Source organism: Podarcis liolepis, assembly GCF_965112155.1.
Source record: "Podarcis liolepis genome assembly, chromosome: 4".
Classification (NCBI taxonomy): Eukaryota; Metazoa; Chordata; class Lepidosauria; order Squamata; family Lacertidae; genus Podarcis; species Podarcis liolepis.
Window position 1 is genome coordinate 98,149,626 of NC_139558.1, and position 26,901 is coordinate 98,176,526.

The following is a 26,901-nucleotide window of genomic DNA, read 5'->3' on the forward strand; positions in this document are numbered from 1 at the left end:
TGCAAATGCTTGGATCTGTCCAAATCTGTCTCCTATTTATGTTGAGCTCTCTTTTCTTGATCACATCTTCGATCATCAATCCTTGTGATCGATTGCAGCTTCCTGGGAATCCAGAGAACTGCTGAATTCTATGCTGTCTAGCCGTCCACCATTGATTATATCTTCCAGAGAACGTTCCAAATGTTCAGCGATGTTGCAGCTACTGGGAATGCTTGGCGGCTTTCACCAACACCTGAAAATAGATGCGGTATTTCTTCTCTTTTCAGAGGCACTCGCGTGAATGATGACCCTCTCATCTGGGCGGCTGTCAAAAGTTCTCTCTTGGGCGTTTTGCACATCTACTCATTTTTATATATACTGGGACACACGCAGCCTCATTTGCACGTGGCGTCCAGCCAAGTAAGGTGTGCGGGTAAATTCAAAGCCCGTTCCTGGAGAGAGCCATCGCTTGGTTGTTGCTATGGCAACGTGGCCACTCTTTTAGTCATGCAGACGGCAGTGCTTAGCAGAGCAGCTAAGGCCATTAGCCCAACAGAGAAAATGATCTGAGTAATTCAGCTTCATCGTCTGCTGCAGGGATGTCCAACAGGTTGATTGCAATCTACTGGTAAAAGGTAAAGGTAAAGGTACCCCTGACCATTAGGTCCAGTTGTGACCGACTCTGGGGTTGCGGCGCTCATCTCGCTCTATAGGCAGAGGGAGCCAGCGTACAGCTTCCGGGTCATGTGGCCAGCAGGACTAAGCCACTTCTGGCAAACCAGAGCAGCGCACGGAAACGCCGTTTACCTTCCCGCCGGAGCGGTACCTATTTATGATCTCTGGAAGGGAAGATGGAGCTTTTGCTGTGCTGCTGTTTTCATCCCTAGCGATCTTTTTGTGAGCGACTTTACCCCTTTATCCCTTTGTCAGTTGACCACCAAGTCCAGTATGTACAAAATGCAATTCCTATTTTGTCATTCCCATAGCATATTGTTTCTAATTTCTTCATCTTCTCTTGTACAGTGGTACCTCGGGTTACATACGCTTCAGGTTACAGACTTTGTTAACCCAGAAACAGTGCTTCAGGTTAAGAACTTTGCTTCAGGATAAGAACAGAAATCGTGCTCCGGCAGCACGGCGGCAGCAGGAGGCCCCATTAGCTGAAGTGGTGCTTCAGGTTAAGAACAGTTTCAGGTTAACGGAAATGACTGGCAGAATCCGAGACCAGGGGGAAGAGTCGGTGGAAGAAGACTGGGAAAAGTTTAAAGACTATTTACAGAAATATTGTAAAACTAATGAATGTTAGAAAAATGTTGGAATGAAGTTATATGGCTTTAGTAGAAATGTTACAAGGAATTAAGTATAAATAGATTAATAGAGCTTTAAAGGGAAAAATATGGTTAGAATGTGTTAAGACAATTATAGGATAGAAAACAGAGGAAGATGGAAAGGAATTGCTGAAACAATTAATAGAGGTGGAATACAAAAAGGGAGGTGTGAGGAGGTCGAGGAAATAAGGGAAAGAAAGATAAGATGTTGAAATTGGATTGTGTTTTAAATGGTTTTTGTTTTGTTTTGTTTGTTTCTTTTTTGTATTGTATTGTATCTTTTTTCTTTTTTGGTGTTTTGTAGTGTTGTGTTTAATTTGTTGGAAAACTAATAAATGTTTTATTTTTTTTTAAAAAAAGAACAGTTTCAGGTTAAGAACGGACCTCCGGAATAAAATAAGTACTTAATCCAAGGTACCACTGTATTTTCTATCTGACGTATTCCTTAGAAGAGTACAACTTCAAATCATTTGAACACTGGCAGTGGTAGATGCTGGCACAGGCAGACAAGACAAAGATTCCTGGATATTTCCCTGTTTCATCCCAAGGGGCTTCATCAGTGCACAGTTTGTTACTGTATATAACAGCTACATGGAACTTATTCGTGTTAGTATATAATTTTGAGAAGTAGCTGTATATAATTCTGAGAAGTAGTTTCTAGTAAATAACTTTACAATTGTTATTATACAGCCTTTTATGAAAGACTAAGTTGCGCATTATTATTATTATTTATACCCCGCCCATCTGGGCAGCTTCCAACAAAATATTAAAATACAGTAGTCCAGCAAAGATTAAAAACTTCCCTAAACAGGGCTGCCTTCAGATGTCTTCTAAAAGTTAGATAGTTGCTTATTTCCTTGACATCTGATGGGAGGGCGTTCCACAGGGCAGGTGCCACCACCAAGAAGGCCCTCTGCCTGGTTCCCTGTAGCTTCACTTCCTGCAGTGAGGGAACTGCCAGAAGGCCCTCAGCACTGGACCTCAGTGTCTGGGCAGAACGACGGGGGTGGAGACGCTCCTTCAGGTCTACTGGGCCGAGACCGTTTAGGGCTTTAAAGGTCAGCACCAACACTTTGAAAGAAAGACTAAGCTGCGCCTCATTTTTCAACAAAAGCAAACGACCAGAAAGGCTCTTTGAGAGACAGCTAAATGAGAACAGCTACAGCTCATCTCTGTTTCCACCCGCTGATTTTCTTTTTTTAAAGAAGAGTTATATAAAAACAAACGCCGGATTACCCTGAGCGACTAGCGTGTGCTCGTTTTTTGCAGCTTTTATGTAATCCGAGGGCAGAAGGGGTGAGATGCCCGTCATCTAAGAGCTGGCCCTGAACAACCGCTCCCAAAACTAGTGTAGCGTTTTGGCAGGGAGAGGAAGTTAAGGGCCGTAATGACTCTGGCTGCCGTTTCTCAATGCCCTGTCCTGAACTTGACTTGAGAAAGTGTTTCTTCACGCAGCGCATTGTTCTGTTCTGGAACTCGCCCCTGCAGAAAGCGGTGAAGGCCACCCACCTAGACAGTTTTTAGGGTGAACTGGACAAATTCATGGAGGAGGAGACTATCGGAGGCAGTCGGAGACAGTCGGAGGCAGCCATACTTGGGAATACTAGTTGCCAGAAACCACTGGAGGAGAGAGGGGGGACTTGTGTTCGAATCCTGCTTGTGTAGGGTTGGATTTAGGTTTTCGTTAGAAGGGACCCCAAGGGTCATCTAGTCCAACCCACTGCAATCACAGCGAAAGAACCCCTGACAGATGTCCGACCATCCTCTGTTTAAACCAGTGTTTCCCACAGTTGGTTCTCCAGCTGTTTTTGAACTACAACTCCCATCATCCCTAGCTTGGAAGACCAGCGGTCAGGGACGATGGGAATTGTAGTCTGAAAGCAGCTGGACTCCCCACTTTGGGAATCACCAGTTTAAAAACCCCAAGGAAGGAGAGTCCACTAGCTTTTAAAGGTGTTCCTTCTGTTAACGGAGAAATCTGAGGGCTCCCTTGGACAAAAAACAAGGACACCAGCCAGGAATACCAGAGCAAAACAGCAGCCAGTAGGCTTGGTCTTTATTGAAGACTGTCGTGACAAGACTCCCACCTGCCACAAGGTGGAACAAGATGGAAGCCCCCAACAAAAGAGCCCCCAAACTTTTATTAGCTGCTAATCCCCATGCTATATCCCCCCCCCAAAAAACTACATCACTCATACATCACGGTTACATCATGGAAGGGGAGGTCTGGTGGCAGTAATCTGAGCATCCTGGACCCTGCCCCATGGTTCTCCTTGCCCTCCACCAAACACCCATCAAGTGTAACAAAAGAGATATTTATATTTCCCTGTTTCCCAGCCAAGTTAATCACACCCTTTTGTCTTCTTCTGGGTTTGTTACTTCTGGAATGGCTACCTGTCTGGCACTCAGGTATCAGGATGCCAGGGATTATCACTCAGGCAGAGGGGCTGCTGAGTAGCTGAGCTCACATGTCTATGTGAATTTCTGAAGTTTTCCCAGTGAGTCAATACACAGATACATTTATCAGTGAATTATTATCGTGCAGCAAAGGCCCTTTGAATAGATAGGAAGCAACTGTGATGAAGTGTTTTGTGGGGACAAATCACAAACGTCACAAAAGTGATTGTGCTGATTTTGGTGGTGGGCTGCATGTGCATGATATCTACTGGAGGGGCAAAACGCCCCACAACCTAGACATAAATTCCTGCAACAACAGGATGGCTCTGATCTGCTTCCACAGTCAGAGGCAGCCATACTTCTGAAAACTAGTCTCTCTCTCTCTCTCTCTCTCTCTCTCTCTCTCTCTCTCTCTCTCTCTTAATATCTAGCCCGATGAAGATTTCTGTAGAACTCAGAAGCTTGCACATAATTTTGTGACATTTTGGTTGCCGCTCCAAAAGGGTCTTCTCCCGCATCCTGATTTTTGAATCTCCCTTGTGGACCAAGGTGGCTGCCTTTGCTATTTATTTATTTATATTATATAGAATTATAGAATAACAGAAATGGAAGGGATCCCAAGGGTCATCTAGTCCAACCCCCTGCAATGCAGGAGGGTTTTTATAAATAAAATTATGAAAACAGTTTACTCTCCCAAATCATTAAAGGTTCCTTTCTCATTACAGTGGTTACCTCGGGTTACATACACTTCAGGTTACATACGCTTCAGGTTACAGACTCTGCTAACCCAGAAATAGTACCTTGGGTTAAGAACTTTGCTTCAGGATGAGAACAGAAATCGTGCTCCGGCGGCAGCGGGAGGCCCCATTAGCTAAAGTGGTGCTTCAGGTTAAGAACAGTTTCAGTTTAAGAACGGACCTCCGGAACGAATTAAGTAATTAACCCGAGGTACCACTGTAGTCAGAAGTGTTTTCGCCAATTAACCAACTGTTTAATTAAAGCGCCAGATTTACTGTTTATGATCCGCAGTGATATTTTCACCCTCCGTGATTTGTTGCCATGAAACCTTGCCTTCTTCTGGCTTAACCCCAGATACAACTGTCCACTGGACAAGACAAATGGAGGGGAGAAGGCAGATGGGTGGCTGCAATGAGCCTTTATGGGGAGCAGGTGGTGATGCTCTGGTCCTGGGGTGGGAACTTGTAGGGGGAAAGGGTTCAGTCGCGCGCGCGCACACACACACACACACACACACACACACACACACACACAGTGGTACCTCGGGTTAAGAACTTAATTCGTTCTGGAGGTCCGTTCTTAACCTGAGACTTTTCTTAACCTGAAGCACCACTTTAGCTAATGGGGCCTCCTGCTGCGACCGTGCAATTTCTTTTCTCATCCTGAGGTAAAGTTCTGAACCCAAGGTAATATTTCTGGGTTAGCGGAGTCTGTAACCTGAAGTGTCTGTAACCTGAGGTAGCGCTGTATTCACAAAAGGATTAACTGCCTGCAGGATGGTTCTTGATAACTAAGGATGGATTTTTGAAAAGTGAGGTGGGAGCAAGCAGAAGGAGGGGGCAATCAATAGACGAGCAATTTGAAAGCCCCATCATTCATCTTCATTGATCATTTGGGATGACACTTCCCTGGGAAGGCAGATTAATGAGTCTGCTAAGCTAAGAAGTCCAGGATCCTATTCTCACAGTAGCCAAATGGAAAGCTCAAAAGCAGAACCTTTCCCTGCCCCCCCCCCATAATTTTTTATTAAATTTTCTGTTTCACGTTTTAGAATATTCATTTAAACCACCTTAAAATATCAACGACTTGCCTTCTTCTCTTTCCATGGCTAACAGATTGAGGTTGAATCCTGACAAGACAGAAGTACTGTTTTTGGGGGACAGGGAGCGGGCAGGTGTGGGGGATTCCCTGGTCTTGAATGGGGTAACTGTGCCCCTGAAGGACCAGGTGTGCAGCCTGGGAGTCATTTTGGACTCACAGCTGTCCATGGAGGCACAGGTCAAATCTGTGTCCAGGGCAGCTGTCTACCAGCTCCACCTGGTACGCAGGCTGAGATCCTATCTGCCCGCGGACTGCTTCGCCAGAGTGGTGCATGCTCTGGTTATCCCCCGCTTGGACTACTGCAATGCGCTCTACGTGGGGCTACCTTTGAAGGTGATCCAGAAACTGCAATTAATCCAGAATGCGGCAGCTAGACTGGTGACTGGGAGTGGCCGCCGGGACCACATAACACCGGTTCTGAGAGATCTGCATTGGCTCCCAGTACGTTTCCGAGCACGATTCAAAGTGTTGGTGCTGACCTTTAAAGCCCTAAACGGCCTCGGGCCTGTATACCTGAAGGAGCGTCTCCACCCCCATCGTTCAGCCCGGACACTGAGATCCAGCGCCGAGGGCCTTCTGGCGGTTCCCTCATTGCGAGAAGTGAGGCTACAGGGAACCAGACAGAGGGCCTTCTCGGTAGTGGCGCCCGCCCTGTGGAACGCCCTCCCATCAGATGTCAAAGAGATAAATCATTACCTGACATTCAGAAGACATCTGAAGGCAGCCCTGTTCAGGGAAGTTTTTAATATGTAACGCTGTACTGTTTTTAACACTGATTGGGAGCCGCCCAGAGTGGCTGGGGAAATTCAGCCAGATGGGCGGGATATAAATAATAAATTATTATTATTATTATTATTATTATTATTATTATTATTATTATGCCTAACATAAATCCCTGCATATTTTATATGAACTAAATCGTTGAGTATTCCATTATTACATCCATCAAAACTTATTTACACTGCTGAATTTATCTTAATGCTGCCCATTTTCTCAAATATCTCCCCATATATTCAATAAACGTTTTCCAATCTTCTCTAAATGTATGTTCTTCTTGACCTCTTATTCTGTATGTTAGGTCTGCAAGCTGCGCATATTCCATCAGTTTAAGTTTGGTTGAGACCTCACTTGTTTTCCATTTTGGGGTTAACAAAACACGGACCGCAGTAGTGAAATACATAAATAACCTTTTTTTGACACCTGGGAATCATAGCTGTCAACTTTTCCCTTTTCTTGCGAGGAATCCTATTCAGAATAAGGGAATTTCCCTTAAAAAGGGGGAAACGTTGACAGCTATGCTGGGAATTTCTGTCTGAATTATTCCCAACGAAAAGGACTCTAGATTTTGGGGAAAGTACTTTTAAATACTGGTATATATTTTTTCAATTCATTACAAATTATTTCCTAATAATCTTTTACCCCTTTTACAAGTCCACCAGCTCAAAAGTAGAACCTGGGTACCACAACACCCTTGTTCAGGGCTTCAGTTTTAGGAGAACACTGACAAGCTGGAAGGTGTGCAGAGGAGGGAAACCAAGATGATCAAGGATCTGGAAGCCTTATGAGGAATGGTTGAGGGAGATGGGGAAGTTTAGCCTGGAAAAGAGGTGACTGCGAGGCGATGTGATACCCATCTTCAAATATCTGGCAGAAAATATCTGGCAGAAAACGATGCCTTATGAGGAACGGCTAAGGGAGCTGGGCATGTTTAGCCTGGAGAAGAGGAGGTTAAGGGGTGATATGATAGCCATGTTCAAATATATAAAAGGATGTCACATAGAGGAGGGAGAAAGGTTGTTTTCTGCTGCTCCAGAGAAGCGGACACGGAGCAATGGATCCAAACTACAAGAAAGAAGATTCCACCTAAACATTAGGAAGAACTTCCTGACAGTAAGAGCTGTTTGACAGTGGAACTTGCTGCCAAGGAGTGTGGTGGAGTCTCCTACTTTGGAGGTCTTTAAGCAGAGGCTTGACAACCATATGTCAGGAGTGCTCTGATGGTGTTTCCTGCTTGGCAGGGGGTTGGACTCGATGGCCCTTGTGGTCTCTTCCAACTCTATGATTCTATATGCAAGCTTGCATTCTTCCTCTCCAGAAGCAAGGACCTGGGCCAATGGATTCAAATGACAGGAACAGTGCCGGATTTACATATAAGCTAAACAAGCTTGGGCCCCACTCTCTTGGTGGCCCACAAAAAAATTAAAGGAAAAATAAACTGGATGTACATTTCCAAAATAAAGATAAGAAACAAATAAAACCTACATACAGGCCCCCTATGTCCCCTGGTCTTTTCTTGAGGACGGGGACCCTTGAGCTATTTTAAAAAGTGGGACAACCAACACGTTTGTGTCATTTTTTTTAATTCACGCTGTTGGTTGCAATCATTAGCAAAAAAAAATTTTTTTTGCTATTCTTTTGTCTCCTGTTCATTTCTCGACGGCAAAATTTCCCTTCGGCCTGGGAGTCTGATAGATCTTTTCTTGAGGGTTTTTCTGGGTCTCAAAGAGGGCCACTTGGTAGGACAGTTTGTGAAGTTCCCTGCTCAGCTGCTCGCTGGAGTCAATCAGCGAATATTTCTGCTCTTCCAGCTCGTTGATCTTTCTGTAAGCTTCCTCCGTCCTTTCCCGCATGGCCGCCACTTTCCGCTCCATTTCCTCCATCACGTTCCGAAACTTCTCGAGAGTGTCTTGCAAATTCTGGCTCATCTTCTTGATATATTTGGGTTCCTTCCTTCCTTCCTTCCTCTTGTTCTTTTCCTTTTAAATTTTTTTCCAGCACAAATTTCGTTTCTCCTGATCGAGGCGAACCGGATCGAATATTCCCCCGCTGCCTCTGAGATTGTGGATTAGGTTTCGTTGTGGCGTCGCCGGCTGGCTACAGACAGCTGCTTCTTGCGGATATTGTTCGTTCGGTGGCGGCCTTCTCTGAATACAAATAGGGGGCGAAATTATTTTTAATCATGTACTAGGCTTGGCCAATGGTCAGGGGTGATGGGAGTTGTAGTCCAAATACATTTTGGAACTGTTAATCTGTTTATAAATGCTATAAATAAATGAAAGCAACAAATCCGGATGGCCACAGATTCCCCACTCCTGCTGGGCTGAGACTCCTATCATCTCTGACCGCTGCCATCTGCTGGCAGGGGCTGATGGGACTTGTAGTCCAACACCATTCTGGACAGCACCTGTTCCCCATTTGTTAGATGCTGCTGTTTGAGCAACCAGTGCCTATTTATTTTGTTTTTTCTGCCTACCCCCCACCCAGTGACTGAAATATAGAAGAAAAGAAGGAAAATAGAAGGGAAATGTAGGGAAATATAGAAGGTGGGCTCAGGGGCATAGCGTGGGGAGCCCATAGGAGGGCCATAACCCCAGCCATTATTTTGAGGAGCGCGAGTTGGGTACCCCACACAGGGATCCCTGCCCTGCCTGCCGCTGGGGGTCTCTGGGCCCCAGAGCCCGGGGCCAGGCCTCCATGCCCCTGGCCCCCTTCTTGAATGGCTGTCCGGCCAGTGTTGGGGAGGGTCACCTGCCAATGGCTGCATTAGTTGGCCGGTCTCCCCCTTGCACCGATGGGCAGGTGGGCAATGTAGTGTGGCCCCATGACCCCTCCATGGCCAACGCCAGCCCTGTGAGAGTTGGGCTGGCGTGGTGGGTTTTGTCCCCCCTCTGTCCCACCTGGTGCATGCTTGGGTGTCCCGGGTGCCAGCAAAGGAGCAGGGACCCAGGGGGTGGAGTCAGAGGGACTATAAAAGCAGCTCTGAGAGGGGCGAAGGCGGGAGTTCGTTAGGAGCTGGGTGGTTGGTTGGAGTGGGAGTGAATTGGGATAGAGTTTGTGGGTAGGTTCAGTGGCATAGCGTGGGTTGTCAGCACCCGGGGCAAGGCAAGTAATTTGCACCCCCTAACCCGTGGATTTGCGCCCCCTAACCCTAACCCCCAGATGTTGCGCCCGGTGCGGCCGGCCCCCCCTGCACCCCCCACGCTACGCCACTGGGTAGGTTGACTTAGTGTTGCAAAAAAAGCTGAGTCAGGAACAGTTAGGAGCTAGGAAGACAAGTCAATATCTGAGAGGTGGTTTAGTGAGGGAGAGCAGGTAGCGGAAGTTATAGGTCTGGATAGGCACCCCATGATTGTAATTCACCAATATCGTTTATGAAACCACACGCTTGTTAAACTGCAATAAATAAACAGAAGTTTATGTTCCAATTTAACCCTGACTGGACTCAGTATTGTACCAGGTAGGGCCTGGGTGGTGGCAGCGAGAAATAAAGTGGTGGCACAGGGATCAATACATGGTGAAACGTCCGGGGACCCTGTGTGATCACAGGGACTTTTCTGTGGCCCCGTGAACCCTCCATGTCTAACGCCAGCCCTGTGAGAGTTGGGCTGGCAGGGTGGGTTTTGTTCCCTCTCTCTGCCCAGCTCCTGGTCCCACCTGGTGCATGTGTGGGTGTCCCGGGCACCAGCAAAGGATGCTACACCACTGGGTGGGTTTAAGAAAACCCCATCCCCTAGCACCGTACAATTTCAGCCAAACCGTGGGCTTCTAAGGGAGTCCAGGTTTCTTCTGCTCCTCTGTGATTCAAGGACGGCACCCGCCTTATATTAAGCTACGGAACAAACCCCTCTCTTGCCAGCTGCCAGGTGTTCTTCTGCTTGATCTCGTTCACGCAGCTGTTCTTAATGATCCCCCCACCCCCAACCCCAGAGCGGACATGTCAGGAGCAGAGGGGATGGTGGGGAAATGACCCTTTGCATTATTGCCGTGGGAACCTGTAGGCCAATCACATTTGACGGAGGCAGTGTGAGCCAACAATGACTTGGCCTTTGCGGGTGAATATGCCTGGCATGGACAAAAATGGATAGAGAAACGTTTCTCCGTTCCCACTCATCACACGAGAACTCGGGGACGCCCAACGAAGCCGAAATTTGGAGGAATCAGGACAGATCAAAGAAAGTACTTCTTCACACAGACCGTAGTTAAAGCTATGGAACTCCCTCCCACATGATGTAGTGATGGCCCCCAACCTGGATGACTTTGAAAGAGGACTGGGCAAATTCATGAGGAGGAGAGGGCTACCAATGGCTACCAACCATGGTGGCTCTGTTCATATGCATCTGAATGCCAGCTGCTGGCAATTACAGGTCGGGCAAAATCATAGAATACAATTAGAGTTAGAAGGGACCCCAAGGGTCATCTAGTCCAACCCCCTTCAATCACAGCGAAAGAACCCCTGACAGATGTCCGACCACCCTCTGTTTAAACCAGTGTTTCCCACAGTTGAGTCTCCAGCCGTTTTTGGACTACAACTCCCAGCGTCCCTAGCAAGGAAGACCAGCTAGGTCAGGGATGATGGGAATTGTAGTCTGAAAGCAACTGGAGACCCAACTTTGGGAAACACTGGTTTAAAACCCCCAAGGAAGGAGAGTCCGCCAGCTTTTAAGGGTGTTCCTTCCATGGTTAAACAGCTCCTACCATAGCTGTCAACTTACAGATTTGAAAATAAGGGACCAGCAACCAAAATAAGGGACCTGCAGCCTCACCTGTTCCAGGCACTCCAGTCTTCCTGTCCTCCTGCAGTCTGGTCAAACTCATGCTGGTAGCTTCAAGAACATTGTCCGACCAACTTTGTAACCAGAGGTTCAACTGAATAGAATCTGAATCACATGCACCACAAGGCCTTTGCAGCCTCAACTTAAGATGGCTCCCCGGCCTGGCTTTGCACTGCAAAGTTTGCAGCAGCATGTGCAACAAAATGGCGTCCAGCATTCAAAAAACCCCTCAGCTTGCATTAACTAGCCACACACACACAGCCTCCCCCCCTCGCCACGAGATCGCCAGTCACCCACCATTTTAGTCAACCAGCTCCTTTCTTTTCCCCCATAAGTCAATTGAAGGAGCCTCCGAAACAAATTCAAAAGCCCCCCCTCCCACGAGATCTCCTTTCCTTTTCCCCCACCATGTGCCCCCACTCCAGACAGACCTTTTCCCCGGCAAGGCTGAGTGGCCCGTCGATGACGTATCCATCCGATTCTGATCCGAGCACTCAGCACAGGTACGTTCAACTTCTGAGCCCCTTTGAGCCAAAGGCAGAAAGCCCAGCCAGCAGCCAAATGAAGCCTCAAGGAAAACCACCGTCACCTCTCCGCTGGGAAGCACTGAGCAAAGGCGAGTCCCCAGGCAACGCAGCCGATTTGATCAGCGCAAGGCATGCAAGCTCCACCCCTCAGTCATTCTTAGACTTCTTATTGGGTGGGCAATGCAGCCAAGCAACACAGTTGGAGCCTCCCTCCTCCCTGGCCGGCAGGGAGGGAGGGAGAGGAGCTGCTTCCTTTGAAACCCGGGAAATTTAAGGGACATCATCAATAAGGGACAGCAGCGAGACATGGTGCTGGGATAAGGGACTGTCCCGCCAAATAAGGGACGCTTGACAGCTATGGCTCCTACTGTCAGAAAGTTCTGGCTAAGGTTTAGTCAGAATCTCCTTTCCTGTTCAGGGCCGGATTTAGGTTTGATGAGGCCCTCAGCTCCTGAAGGCAATGGGGCCCTTTATATGTCCAGCTGTCCTTTGTCAACAACAAACGGTCGCTGTTTTTTTGTGTTGAATATATGCTATATGGAAATTTATGGACCTAACAGGTATCTCAAGCCATTTGCACATGTTGCCATGCAACCAGTCCATGCAGAATGTAGGCACCCTATATATAGAAAGGAGCAAACCAGTGATAATTTAGGGAGCAGGCTAGCAGGCGGGGCCCATGACTTACATCGTAGGAGCCTACAAAACACAAAACACTGTTGCTGTATGTAGGTTTTATTTTAATTTGTTTTTTATGTTATATTTTGGAAATCCAGTTTTTCCCCCTTAAATTTTTTGGGGGCACCCCAAGAAAGTGAGTGGGGCCCTAAGCTATACAGTGGTACCTCGGGTTACAGATGCTTCAGGTTGCAGATGTTTCAGGTTATAGACTCCACTAACCCAGAAATAGTACCTCGAGTTAAGAACTTGGTTTAGGATGAGAACAGAAATTGCGTGGCGGCGTGGCTGTGGCGGGAGGCCCCATTAGCTAAAGTGCTGTCTCAGGTTAAGAACAGCTTCAGGATAAGAACGGACCTCTAGAATAAACTAAGTTCTTAACCCGAGGTACCACTGTAGCTTGTTTAGCTTAGAAGGCGATACCTCCTGAGGCCTTGCATTGGAATGAGCTGGGAGGTGCAACAGGGAGAAGGAAGGCAACACTTAAGCAGATAGGTAGCCGCGTTGGTCTGCCATAGTCAAAATAAAAAAATTCCTTCCAGTAGCACCTTAAAGACCAAGTTAGTTCTTGGTATGAGCTTTTGTGTGCATGCACACTTCTTCAGATACCACTGAAGAAGTGTGCATGCACACGAAAGCTCATACCAAGAACTAACTTAGTTGGTCTTTAAGGTGCTACTGGAAGGAATTTTTTTATTTTAACACTTAAGCAGTCATTGCAGAATAAGAAGTTTGATTCCTGTAGGTTTTTATAAGGTCGTCCCCGTTTCTTTTAGATCTACCACCTTATCTGTGAGAAGCAGCTTCAATATATTTCTTCATAACATCCCTTTGCCTTTGGTGCATTCAGATGCAAGGAATATTGCATTAGATTTCCTTGTTACAAAGCTAGAACTTCTGTCCTGTTTCCTAACGTTCCTTTCGCACAGCAGTGTTAAAGATATCAGTTTAATATGCATGAAATTTGTTTGAATGCATTTTGCTTAAAATACTATGCAGAGATGCTTGCATTATTCAGGAATTTTAGCTAGAGCAAATGCCATGGGAAAGGGTGGCTGTTTCCGTTTCAGGTTAATTGACGACTCATCCCAGAAGCCCAAATAGAGATCTCTTGCAGCATGAAATTAAACCTGAAAACTCAGCATCTAAATCAGTCGTTGGCGCCATCAGCAGTAGTGGCTCGGCTCAGCGACGCTTGCATGGGGATCTCTCACTGGCACCAGAGAGAGGAAAGTTTATTGAACAGTATTAAAAAGAAGACCGGACTGCGTTGCTGGCTTGTTAAAGAGCAATGTGTTACTTTGTATTCTTCCAACGTTTGTTTTGTAACTTGTTTAAGACCGTTTGCAGTAAAGCTCTGAAACTCTTTTCTTGCGATCGGGAGCTCATTTATTTCTACCCAGATCAGAATGCTGCAAATCAGACATGCAGTCAGTACCTGTTGCATTATGGTACTGTGAGTTTTTGACTGACACAACCTTACTATATGCTTGTGAAACATGGACCACTTATAAACGCCATCTCCAACAGCTCAAAAGATTCCATTAATGGTGTCTCCGAAAAATTTTACACATCACTTGGGAAGACAGGCGAACTAATGCCAATGTACAGTCATACCTCGGGTTGAATGTGCTTCAGGTTGAGCGCTTTCGGGTTGCGCTCTGCGGCAACCCAGAAGTAATGGAGCGCATTACTTCCGGGTTACGCCACTCTTGCATGCACAGATGCTCAAAATGACATCAGGCGCATGCGCGGAAGCGGCAAAATGCGACCCGCACATGCGCAGATGCGTCGTCACGTCTTACGTTCCATTCAGGATGTGAATGGGGCTCCAGAACGGATCCCGTTCGTATCCTGAGGTACCACTTTACTGGATGAAGCAAAGATCACCCGTGTTGAAGCAATGATTCTTCAACATCAACTTCGCTGGACTGGTCATGTTGTGCGGATGCCTGATGATCGTCTTCCGAAGCAACTACTCTATTCCGAACTTAAAAATGGAAAGCGTAATGCTGGTGATCAAAAGAGGTTTAAAGACTCTCTCAAGGCAAATCTTTAAAAATGTAGTATAAACACCGACAATTGGGAAACACTGGCCTGCGAGCGCTCCAGTTGGAGAACAGCCTTTCCCAAAGGTGTCAGGGGCTTTGAAGACGCTCGAACTCAGGACGCAAGGGAGAAACGTGCTAAGAGGAAGGCACGCTTGGCAAATCCACACCGTGATCAACTCCTGCCTGGAAACCTATGTCCCCATTATGGAAGGACATGTGGATCCAGAATTGGCCTCCACAGTCACTTACGGACTCACTGTTAAATATGCTTTTATAAAAGACATTCTTACTCGGCTATGAGTGATCGCCAAAGACGACGACACCTGGCTAAGTTTCATTCACCCCAATGGGCATGTTGTGACAACAACGGACCCCATTGGACAATGCCATTACTCCCCCAATGAGGTGGAATTTCTCTTACCTGTTATGTATTGAGCTTGGATCCTAGAACAACAGGCAGGTAGGATCGTAGAATGCAACAACCTGATTGGCCTGCATTAGCAGCCCAATCAGGCTCCAGGAGGGAAGCAGAATCAGCCAATCAGATGGGACCCATTGTGTAAATAATGTATATAAAGCCTGAGGTCTTGGGGAATTTTTTTTCACTGTTTTACGAGCTGCAATAAAGAGTGTGAAATCACTATGCGACTCCGAGTATATTTCATTACCCATTATCAGTGAAGCCTGACTGCAAAACTGGGGGGGGGGGGCTGGGACCTAACCACTGGCTGTTAAAAGTGAAAAACTCCATTTAAGGTACAAGGAGGGTTCTGATCAGTGACTGGAAGCAGCTGCTGAGATCACATAACACTGGTCCTGAAAACCTACCTTGGCTCCCGGTATGTTTCCAAGCACAATTCAAAGTGTTGGTGCTGACCTTGAAAGCCCTCAACGGCCTCGGCCCAGGATGCCTGAAGGAGCGTCTCCACCCCCATTGTTCAGCCCGGATACTGAGGTCCAGCTCCGAGGGCCTTCTGGCGGTTCCCTCCCTGAGAGAAGTGAGGTTACAGGGCCTTCTCAGAGGTGGCACCTGCCCTGTGGAACGCCCTCCCATCAGATGTCAAGGAAATACACAACTATTCTGACTTTTAGAAGACATCTGAAGGCAGCCCTGTTTAGGGAAGTTTTTAATGTCTGATGTTTTATTGTGTTTTTAATATTTTGTTGGAAGCCGCCCAGAGTGGCTGGGGAAACCCAGCCAGATGGGTGGGGTATAAATAATAAATTATTATTACAACCGGATTAAAAGAAGAAAATTCACACTGCAGGTGCCTCTCCATTCTAGAGAGTCTTCAAGGGATGAATGAATGGAGAGATGGTTCTGTTAGGATTGTCCTACTCGCAAGTAGGACACTGGCAGAGACACATGCCCGACTGGCAAGTTCTCTTCCTCCTGGTCTGTCCTTTGGGAGCTTCAAAAGCTTTCTTCAGCCCGAACATCGCAGTGACTGATACCAAGAAGCATCAGCACACTTAGGAACCTGCAGAGTATTGGCGGTTCGCGTAACAGACTCCATAGCTCAGCATCTTGGCTAATCTACTTTATTTACATATAATACACTCGGAGCATTCTGCCTTAGCTCCTTCCTCTTTCTCATCAGACAGCCAAGAGAGAAAGGACAAAGGACAATAGTCCCACTTCATGGAACACAGTAATACCAAACATCCTGTCTCCGTCACTTCCCACACTGTGGAATGAAAACATACACCGTCATGTGATAGACAATCTCATGACTGCAAACACGGAGGAAGAATCCTAACAGGTTCACCCCAAACCTCAAGAGGCAGGGAGTTCCACAGGGCAGGGTCTGCCACATTAAAGGCTCGGTCCTTGATGATGGTCAGCAGAACCCCAGGAGCTGTGCTGGGAACCATCAGAAGTGACCTGTTTCCTTGACTTTACGGCGGTTTCTCCTCCTGCTTGTCCACCCTTTTCTTCTTGTTCCATCTAGGAGAGCAGAAGGCCAACCAATGCTATAACCGCACCTGGAAAAGCTGGGGATCAAGCCTGAGGCCTTCTGCACGCTAGACGGATACCCTACCCACTAGGCTATGGGCCTAGAGGACAAAGATACCTGCTTCTCCCATGACCACCTCCCCACTCCTCCATGAACACACGCCCAAAATGCAGTGGCAAGTTCTCAAAAATGGCATTCAAAGAACCTTTCAAGAAAGTGGAATTCAAAAGCCCAATCAGAGCCAAGGTTTGTGACATCACCCTGCCTCCCCGCTGACGCTATTGGCCGAGGCGTTGCCATGACAAACGACAACACAATGGCGCCCTGAGTGATTTCTACCTTCCTGACACGGGTGCCAAATTAAAAACAGACAGATGGGAACAAACGAGGAGCTGGCAGCCTGCGATATAGGAAAGAGGGGTGTGTTTTCTACCCGTGTTTTTGGGCCTGGAGGCAAAAAAATGCCGAATATCTGAAAGCGGAAAGCAGGGGAATGAGGGAAGTTGCAATGGACAACGCAGTGAGGGCGGAATTGGGGTGCTAGGCCAGAAAGATCCTCGTCACGACCAGCCAGGGAGGAGTCCGACCGGGGCGCCATGTCAGTGCCAAATTCTCTTGCTAGCCCTTGCACCTGCAGCTGAGTCACACAGGTATAGCATCTCCAGAACGGAGGCTGAGGGTCAGAGGCGGGGAATTCGTGCAGGGATGAAATTTCGCAAAATGCCCAAGCCTGGCTAAATACTAAAAATCAAAGAATTGTAGAGTTTGCGGGGACCCAAGGGTCATCTAGTCCAACCCCTTGCACCGCAGGAATCTCAACTAGGTCATACATGAAACATGGCCATTCACCCGCTGGGGGTGCGGTGACCGCAGGACTCGCCGTTTCAATTTTCAGCTTTGGAATTAGACCTCAACATCTGAGATGTGCCTATTTTGATTGGCGAAACTGGATTCATGCCATATATTGAACACACATCCAAGGCATGATGCCCCCCCCCAAAAAAATAATAATTTCTGGGAACTGTAGTTCCTGTCCTGAGGGAACAATACTTCCCAAACACAACGCATTCTCAGGAAATTGTTTGTTTAGGTGAGCGCATAATGAGTCAATCACTTCCATTTATTTCTATGGGGAAATTTCTAACCCAGGAAAACCCTCCGAAACCTTGCAAAAGGCAAACAAGGAAGGAAAAAACAGGTCCGGCTGTTTGGATATCTCAATCTGCGGTGCGTTTAGTGAGGTTTGGGAACTGATTCCTTGAGTTTGGTTAAATGAATTTTCATGTAACAAGCATTTGGATAGAGGAACATTTCCAAACATCGTTCAGCCCGGACACTGAGGTCCAGCGCCGAGGGCCTTCTGGTGGTTCCCTCATTGCGAGAAGTAAGGTTACAGGGAAGCAGACAGAGGGCCTTCTCGGTGGTGGTGCCCGCCCTGTGGAACGCCCTCCCTTCAGATATGAAGGAAATAAGCAGCTATCCTATCTTTAAAAGACATCTAAAGGCAGCCCTGTTTAGGGAAGTTTTTAATATTTAATGCTGTATTGTTTTTAACACTCAATTGGGGGCCATCCAGAATGGCTGGGGAAACTCAGCCAGATGGGCGGGGTATAAATAATAAATTATTATTATTATTATTATTATTATTATTATTATTATTATTATTATTAGTGCTGCGGTCAATATTAGAATCATAGAATCATAGAATCATAGAGTTGGAAGAGACCACAAGGGCCATCGAGTCCAACCCCCTGCCAAGCAGGAAACACCATCAGAGTACTTCTGACATATGGTTGTCAAGCCTCTGCTTAAAGACCTCCAAAGTAGGAGACTCCACCACACTCCTTGGCAGCAAATTCCACTGTCAAACAGCTCTTACTGTCAGGAAGTTCTTCCTAATGTTTAGGAGGTGGAATCTTCTTTCTTGTAGTTTGGATCCATTGCTCCGTGCCCGCTTCTCTGGAGCAGCAGAAAACAACCTTTCTCCCTCCTCTATGCGACATCCTTTTATATATTTGAACATGGCTATCATATCACCCCTTAACCTCCTCTTCTCCAGGCTAAACATGCCCAGCTCCCTTAGCCGTTCCTCATAAGGCATCGTTTCCAGGCCTTTGACCATTTTGGTTGCCCTCCTCTGGACACGTTCCAGTTTGTCAGTGTCCTTCTTGAATTGTGGTGCCCAGAACTGGACACAGTACTCCAGGTGAGGTCTGACCAGAGCAGAATACAGTGGCACTATTACTTCCCTTGATCTAGATGCTATGCTCCTATTGATGCAGCCCAGAATTATAGGGGCAACATTATACCGTTTACAACAGTATTGTCTCACATCAAATGTAACTGATCTGTAGAAAAGATTCTACAACCTGGAGGTGGGGCGGGAGAGAACACACATACTTTTGCAAACGAAGAAAATCTTTTTATTTTTATTTTTTGTGTGTGGAATCAATAGAACATTGGAGCACGGGCAAAGCACTCAGGCAGGGTTTTAAAGACCCCCTTTGTTTTCATTCTCCAGGCTCCATAAAGAAGGCTTTATCCTCCAACGCTCCTCCCCATTTTTCCTGAGGAGAACAGTTTCTCTCTCCCCGCTGGTGCAAATTTCGTGGGTCCCAAGGAGACAGGGTGAGTCTTGGAAAACCTTCTGCAGTACTACACATGCACCAGCAGGGGGCGCCTTTGCCTTAAACATGTGCCGGCAAAGTCATTTGTTACATATATACCAAAACGGATTTTAAAACCTAGGTTTACTTGAATAAGCAACTCCCCATTCATTAAAATAACAGCTACTCTCAGGAGCAAGCACTGGAAAGGTGTTATGTTATTAAAGTGGGCATATGCAGTCTTCCTGCAAAATCTCCCCTGTGAGCAGGAATCAAGGTCCCATTTATACAAAAATAAATTTTTTCTAAACCTAATTGTGATGGGGGGGCACAATTTTGGCTGAAGGAGTGGCATTAAATTTACTCAGAGTAGACTTATTGAAATGAATGGGCCTAACCATGGTGTCATCCACAAAACACAGTGAAAGGATTATTCTGTCACTTTAACAGACAAGGGGAATCTTGGGAACTGTAGTTTCTTAAGAGGGCTGAGCATGGCAGCTCTAGGAGGTCGGCACCCTTTGCAAACTACAGTTCCCAGGCTGCTCCGTGGCTGTGAAAGTGCTAGAATAGTGCTTTAAATGCATGGTGTTGTAGTCATGTTTGTTAATTTCAATGGGTCTAAAGGGAAAGGAAAAGGGACCCCTGACCGTTAGGTCCAGTCGCAGACGACTCTGGGGTTGTGGTGCTCATCTCGCTTTACTGGCCGAGGAAGCCGGTGTACAGCTTCCGGGTCATGTGGCGAGCAGGACTAAGCCGCTTCTGGCGAACCAGAGCAGCGCACGGAAACGCCGTTTACCTTCCCGCTGGAGCAGTACCTATTTATTTACTTGCACTTTGACATGCTTTCGAACTGCTAGGCGGGCAGGAGCAGGGACCGAGCAACGGGCGCTCACCCTGTCACGGGGATTCGAACCACCGACCTTCTGATTGGCAAGCCCTAGGCTCTGTGGTTTAACCCACAGCACCACCCGCGTCCCTAGCCATCATAGCTAGCAGCCATGAAAACCCTGCAGGATTTGTGGATTGCTCTCCCCAGGGAGGCCCACCTGGCGCCTTCATTAAACACCTTCAGTCACCAGGTGAAAACATTCCTCTTTAACTAGGTCTTTGGCTCATTGACCTCTCAGGTCCTTTTGAAATGTGTTGTGTGGGGGGGGAGAGATAATTGGGTTCTCTTTCCTTTTGTTTTTATTATGTACCTTGTGGTTTTGGTGTTGTAATTTTATGTTGTGAACTACGCTGAGATCTATGGGTACAGGGTGGTGGGACACAGATGGCACTGTGGTCTAAACCACTGAGCCTCTTGGGCTTGCTGATCAGAAGGTTGGTGGTTTGAATCCCTGCAATGGGGTGAGCTCCCGTTGCTCTGTCCCAGCTCCTGCCAACCTTGCAATTCAAAAGCACGCCAGTGCTAGTAGATAAATAGGTATCACTGTGACAGGAAGGTTAATGGTGTTTCCGTGCGCTCTGGTTTCCATCACAGTGTCCTGTTGCGCCAGAAGCAGTTTAGTAGTCTGTGGACAAATGACGGCTCCCTCGACCTGAAAGCGAGATGAGCGCTGCAACTTCATAGTCACCTTTGACAGGACTTAACCATCCAGGAGTCCTTTACCTTTTACCTTTATAGGGCAGTATACAAATTTAATTAATTAAAATAATAATAATAATAATAATAATAATAATAATAATAATAATTTTATTTATACCCTGCCCTCCCCGGCCAGGGCCAGGCTCAGGGCAGCTAACACCGAATATAAATTACAATAAAACAATAGGGGGAAAATAAAAATAAATAAAATGTGGCTTAAAATACAGCTTAAAATGCAGCCTCATTTTAGTAGCAGCCCATAAATCAAGACCATAAAGGGAGAAAACATCAGATATTCACCCGAGCCAGCTATCCATGCTGGTCCTACATGGGCCAGCAAAAAAGCCAAGGGAACATTTATATACCAAATCCCATATAGAGTAAGTGGTCAGAGTGAGTCCAAGCCGAAGGCCAGGTGGAACAGCTCCATCTTGCAGGCCCTGCGGAAAGAGGTCAAATCCCGCAGGGCCCCAGTCTCTTGCGACAGAGCGTTCCACCAAGTCAGGGCGAGGAATGAAGAGGCCCTGGCCCTAGTCGGGACCAATCTAACCTCCTTGAGGCTCAGGACCCCCAAAGTGTTGTCATTTGTGGGCCTTAAGGTCCTCCTCGGGGCATACCAAGAGAGGCGGTCCCTATGGTCCAAGAGTCCTAGGCCGCATAGGGCTTTAAAGGTCAAAACCCTTATTATTTCCCATAGAATTGGCTATGGGCCCTTTAAGACTGCAGACCACCTCTCCTAAGGAGGTGAAGTCCCTGGAAGAGACAACCTCACCAGCTTTCTTAGGCCTTCATGTGGCTCTGGCTGAGACAACATCTTCCTTGGCTCAGCTATGAGAAGCCACTGGGAGCTGACCAGGGTCCTGATCTGCTTTGCTGCAGATTGCTCGCTCCAAGCTTCAGTGCATATGGGTGAAGAATTGAAGGCTGAAGGCTCCCAGCTGGGCATAAATATTTATCATGATGATCAGCTATTAGGCGCTCCCTTGGCTGGAATAAATCTCTGTCATTTCCCCCTCTGGGGCTTAGCTGTCTTCGTATAAGAGGCTCAAAATTAGAATCGTTCTGTCCCTTTAATCTGTTTGAGGGGCCCTTTCGCTGTCAAGCCGTTCATCATTAACTGCTTCCTCTCTGCCTCTTAACGAATCTCTCTCTCTCTCTCTCTCTCTCTCTCTCTGCAATATCTTCTTTATTTGTAAAAGTATTTACGCACTGCCAACTCATGCAACGCAGCATGACGACGTGAACCAGCATAGGCAATGAGACATAAAACACCATAAAAACAGTGCAAAACGGTTAAAACGAAACAAAAATGAGTTGCATGAGCCTGACCACATTCAAATGACTTCAGGAGGCACCTCAAAATCGAAAAGGAAGGAGCCTTAGAATGGGACCAGTGATTCTAAGTAGGATTTGAGTAAGCAGAGATTCATAGAATGCCTTTCTTTCTTTCAAACAAACAACAAAATGGGTGGGCAGTAAAATTTAAAATAATAAGAAATGTGCAGCATCCAGTACCCTTTCAAAATGTGTTGGGGAGGGAGATTAGTGAGATGTTTTGTTTTTTATTTTTATTATATGTTTTGTGTTTTTATGTTGTGAACTGCCCTGAGACTTGCAGGTATGGATAGGGCGGTATACAATTTAAATAATTAAATGTGCTGCTCTGGTTTCGCCAGAAGCGGCTTAGTCCAGGCCACATGACCTGGAAAAACTGTGGACAAACGCCGGCTCCCTCGGCCAGTAAAGTGAGATCATAGAATCATAGAATCATAGAGTTGGAAGAGACCACAAGGGCCATCGAGTCCAACCCCCTGCCAAGCAGGAAACACCATCAGAGCACTCCTGACATATGGTTGTCAAGCCTCTGCTTAAAGACCTCCAAAGTAGGAGACTCCACCACACTCCTTGGCAGCAAATTCCACTGTCGAACAGCTCTTACTGTCAGGAAGTTCTTCCGAATGTTTAGGTGGAATCTTCTTTCTTGTAGTTTGGATCCATTGCTCCGTGTCCGCTTCTCTGGAGCAGCAGAAAGCAACCTTTCTCCCTCCTCTATGTGACATCCTTTTATATCTTTGAACATGGCTATCATATCACCCCTTAACCTCCTCTTCTCCAGGCTAAACATGCCCAGCTCCCTTAGCCGTTCCTCATAAGCGCCGCAACCCCAGAGTCGTTTGTGACTAGACTTTACTGTCGGGTCCTTTACCTTTACCTTTTTGATCTTCTCATAGGGTCTCCAGCTCTGAATGAAACGTCTTCACCATGTCGCTGACGATGGAGGAACTGTCGACGACGAACGAAAAGCTCCGCTACCAAATCAATGACCTGACAGAGACGGTGGCCTACCTTGATTCTGAGAACCAGGCCCTGCTCAAGGACAACAGCACCATCAAGGGCCACAACCGGAGCCTGCAAGAGACGGCGGACAGATTCAAGGCCGCCATGGAGGAGATGCAGAAGAAGGTGGAGGACATCAGAGAGAAGATGGACCACACCAACGCGAGGATCCACGAACTGGATGCCCAGAACAAGGCCTTGGTGAAAGCTAACGCAGAGCTCAGCAAGGAACTCCGTGAGGTGACCTCCCAGGTGGCCCTTTTTGAAGACTACAAAGCTGCTCAGGAGAAGGATCTTCGAGAGATGCAGAACCTGTCAGTGGAGGTCAAAAAATACCTGAAGAGCCTGGAAGATAGGCTGCAGGAGACTGAGCATCACTATCAAGCGGAGAAGAACAATTCCTCCCAGCTGAGGGAGAAAGTCGGGGCGCTTCTTCAACTCCGCCAGAGCCAGAGGAATGACATCAAAGATCTGCAGGCCCAGCTAGAGACATGTGTGCAACAGGCCACCATCTTGAGGCTGGACCAGGAAAACAGGGTGCAGATCGGCTCGCTAATGCACGAAATTGTGGAGGCCAAACTGGTTGATGTTGCCTTGCAGCAGTCCAAGAGCAGGAAAGCCATGTACTGGTTCTGGCAGGTGGGCAAAGTCCTGAGCGTCCTGGTGCTCGGCTGCGTTCTCCTGCTGACCCTGGCCTTGTGCTACACCTATTTTTTCAACCACGAATTCATGGCGGAGACCCTCCTGGCGTTTCTCGGTGAGCATAACGTCAACAGAATCGTGCAAGGCTTCGCTCACTACTTGACGTGGAGGAACGACGGCCTGTTGCCTTTCTGAAACGCAGCCCGCCTGGACTCCTCCGCGCTCCTACAACTTGATTTTGACATTAGAAATCTATGGATTTAAAAACTTTGTAAGAATCTCAATAGACGGGTCTGGTTGTTTCTCCTTCTTTATTTCCTTGTGCTTGGTTTTTACGCTGGCGTAAAAGACATTAGTCAATTCAGGGGCAGATAAAAGACAAAGGCCACTCCAGTTTTATCTCTAACTAGCAGCCTCATACCTTAGCATTGCTTGAAGAAACAAAAAATGCTGTGTTTTTAATGGTTTGGTCTGCCATCTTGATTCAAAATGGCGTCCAGCTGTATCCAAACATAGGCAAAAATCTGCTCTTTCATCTCAGGAGCCAGCAAGCAAAATTGGGTCAGAGTCGCTTAAGAGGAATCGTATCTCTTAGATGAGGAAGTAGCATCTCTCTAAATTACATTTTAGGAACATGGGAAGCTGCCTTAAGCTGAGTCAGACAATTGGTACTCAGTATTCTGATGGGTGACAACTCTCAAGGATTTCAGGCAGGGAACCTCAGCCAGCCCCACCTGGAGAGGACAGTTGGGACTGAAATCTGGGATGGTCTGTATGAAAGGTAGTATATACACAAAGTATCAAATGTGGTAACAGTAATAATAATACAACAAAACAACCACCACCACAAACTGGCTTATAAGTATAAAACCAAATTTACTAGAATAATAGAATACAGATAGGCATAACCATTCAAACAACAAACATACTAAGGTGCAAGACAAAGCCTAGAGATACTGTAAACATGGAGTGGATAAATGTACAACTCTATCTTAACAAGTTACATGTGCAGTAAACGATATACAGACTGGGTAAATGAACCATTCAACAAGTAGCGTAAGTCCAATCACGGAACGGCAACCCCGTGCCGCCACAACGGCAAGGGTAGCACACTGGAGAATATGAAAAAGTTTTTCAAAGTTCGTTTTCAAAGATTGAACCGGATGAGATGTTCTTCAATGGGTCTTGAGTTGGAAACACAATCTCCAGGCTTTGTCTTGTACATGGCACCTTAGTATGTTTGTTGTTTGAATGGTTATAGGTCTATCTCTATTCTAGCTATTATTCTAGTCAATTTGGTTTTATACTTATAAGCCAGTTTGTGGTGTTGGTGTTTTGCTGTATGAAAGGTAGAGTTTGCCTCTTTCCCTTGTGGTCAGCGGTGTTCAAAGAGACATCTTCCTGCATTTCCTACACTGCAGACCTGCGTAATAACAAACGACAAATGGCCATTGCCTTTCGTACTTGCCATTCACTGGAGGTTCCCAGGGCATCTTATCACCAAATAAAAATGCAATATTAAAATCAGTTTAAAACACTTAATACTGCCGAGCCCCGCAATGACCTGCCTTCATTGTCTCCATAGCAGGAGTTCCCAGATGGCGATGGCGACCTTTTATCTCTGTTAATCGCTGAGCGCCTGCCTTCTCAGCTGGGGGTCTTTCAACGTTGCTCATTTTGAGAGCTCTATCAACCCACACCAGCTGGACACCCCCATTATATATTTCTGAATACACACACCCACACAACGCAGTGGCAGCTCCAGAGGATTGGAGAAAGGGGTCTGCCTTCGTGAGATTAGGAGTTCTTTAGCAATGCGCGGACGATAAATGTGAAAATGAAGGCGATTAAAACCGGGGCGGCACATCTGTACGAATTGGCCTCGGGGGAAGCAGAGGGACGCAGCAGCGGCGGCAGAAACAAAGGGTTCATTGGGAGAAAAACAGAGAAGAAATGGGGCAGGATTGGGGCCAAGGATTTAACATGAACAATTTGAATATCTCCTCCCTCCTCATCTCTCTAGGTAGCTGTAGATGAGCCACAGACTTAACCACCTCAGGCCTTGTCTCTGTCTGCAACATGGTGATCATTCATATGGGTTCTGCCTTGAAGGGCTGTTGTTAGGTTAAAACAATTAATGAAGAAGAATCTCTTTGGGGACTCCTGATATATATATATATATATATATATATATATATATATATATATATATATATATATATATATATATATATATGCTTTCGTAGATTTTCACGGGTACAGGAATGTAGGTTTTGGTGTCTTCGGGTGTCTTCCCGTGTAAGAGTTGAGGTGTCTAGGCGACGTTTCGACGAGGTCTCACTCGTCATCTTCAGGCTGGTGCTTTCGGCTTCTTGTTACTGGAACAGAGCAGGATCTCAGTGTTTGAGTTCCTATAAATACTGTTGAGGGGGTGTGGTGTATAGCCTCCAACGTTCTGGGCAGAGAGGAAGTTCCCAGGTTAGTGTGTCTTTTCTTCTTTTGTTCCTTAATTACTTGAGGGATATCTTGAGTGATATCTTGAGTGATATTCTGAGTACCACTTAGGTGGGTCATTAAGTGTGGATTAGTTGCTATAGCTTTCGTGTCTTGACCTTTTGAGCTTGTGAAGAGTTTTTCTGAGAAGATGGCTGTACTGCACTTAGTTGTGCTCTGGCTTGGCTTCGTGTATAGGGGCGAGCTGTGGTTTTGTGCCCTGTGCCAGCCAGATCTGTGTAGGGATTGCAGGGGGGTGCAGCATCCGGAGGTGCCACTATGGTTTGGCTACCGGATGGAGTCTGTAATTTATCTGTGGAGAGGGTCTGGGTTTGGGTCTGGTGTGGTTGATTGGTGATGGCGTTCTGTGTGCCTCTGGTTCTGGTGTCGGTTTTTGTGGGGAGGGCTAATTTCCAGATGTCTGGCAGGCGGGACGTGTCGTCACGCTTGTTCATGTTGTGAGGGTGTTTCTCTATCTCGATGGCTTCCATGATTATTCTCTTGTGGTGATGTTCCATGTTAAAGAGCAATTTGGAATCTGCAAAATTAATTTCGTGTCCTGTTTCTTTCATGTGTTGGAAAAGAGAGGAAGTTTTTTCTTCTTTTTTGACGGCATTCTTGTGTTCTGCGATACGTGCATTTATTCGTCTGTTTGTTTGTCCAATGTACGTGGCTGGGCAGACTTTGCAGGGTATTTCCCCCCCCCCTATACACCACACCCCCTCAACAGTATTTATAGGAACTCAAACACTGAGATCCTGCTCTGTTCCAGTAACAAGAAGCCGAAAGCACCAGCCTGAAGATGACGAGTGAGACCTCGTCGAAACGTCGCCTAGACACCTCAACTCTTACACGGGAAGACACCCGAAGACACCAAAACCTACATATATATATATATATATATATATATGAAATTAGAGGGT

General features: G+C 46.6%; 1 protein-coding gene and 1 long non-coding RNA gene across 4 annotated transcripts; one reads left to right on the top strand and one right to left on the bottom strand.

Moving 5' to 3' along the window:
* Positions 1-7,886: 7,886 nt before the first annotated feature.
* On the bottom strand, positions 7,887-10,384 carry LOC310705694. The gene is made up of 2 exons (XR_014525456.1): positions 10,166-10,384; positions 7,887-8,467 (listed from the first exon to the last, which is right to left on the bottom strand). It is a non-coding gene; the product is annotated as an uncharacterized lncRNA (long non-coding RNA).
* A 6,194-nt stretch (positions 10,385-16,578) lies between these two features.
* On the top strand, positions 16,579-23,769 carry LOC310705316 (uncharacterized protein). Of its 3 annotated transcripts, none has more exons than XM_083499952.1 (3): positions 16,579-16,729; positions 18,831-18,937; positions 22,738-23,769. In XM_083499952.1, the coding sequence occupies exon 3, from the start codon at positions 22,769-22,771 to the stop codon at positions 23,678-23,680; it is 912 nt and encodes a 303-aa protein (XP_083356078.1). In that variant the 5' UTR covers positions 16,579-16,729; positions 18,831-18,937; positions 22,738-22,768; the 3' UTR covers positions 23,681-23,769. The 3 variants fall into 3 exon arrangements, with proteins under 3 accessions (XP_083356078.1, XP_083356079.1, XP_083356077.1); XM_083499951.1 differs by having other exon boundaries at positions 16,597-16,959; XM_083499953.1 differs by lacking the exon at positions 18,831-18,937 and having other exon boundaries at positions 16,592-16,729.
* The last annotated feature ends 3,132 nt before the right edge of the window (positions 23,770-26,901 follow it).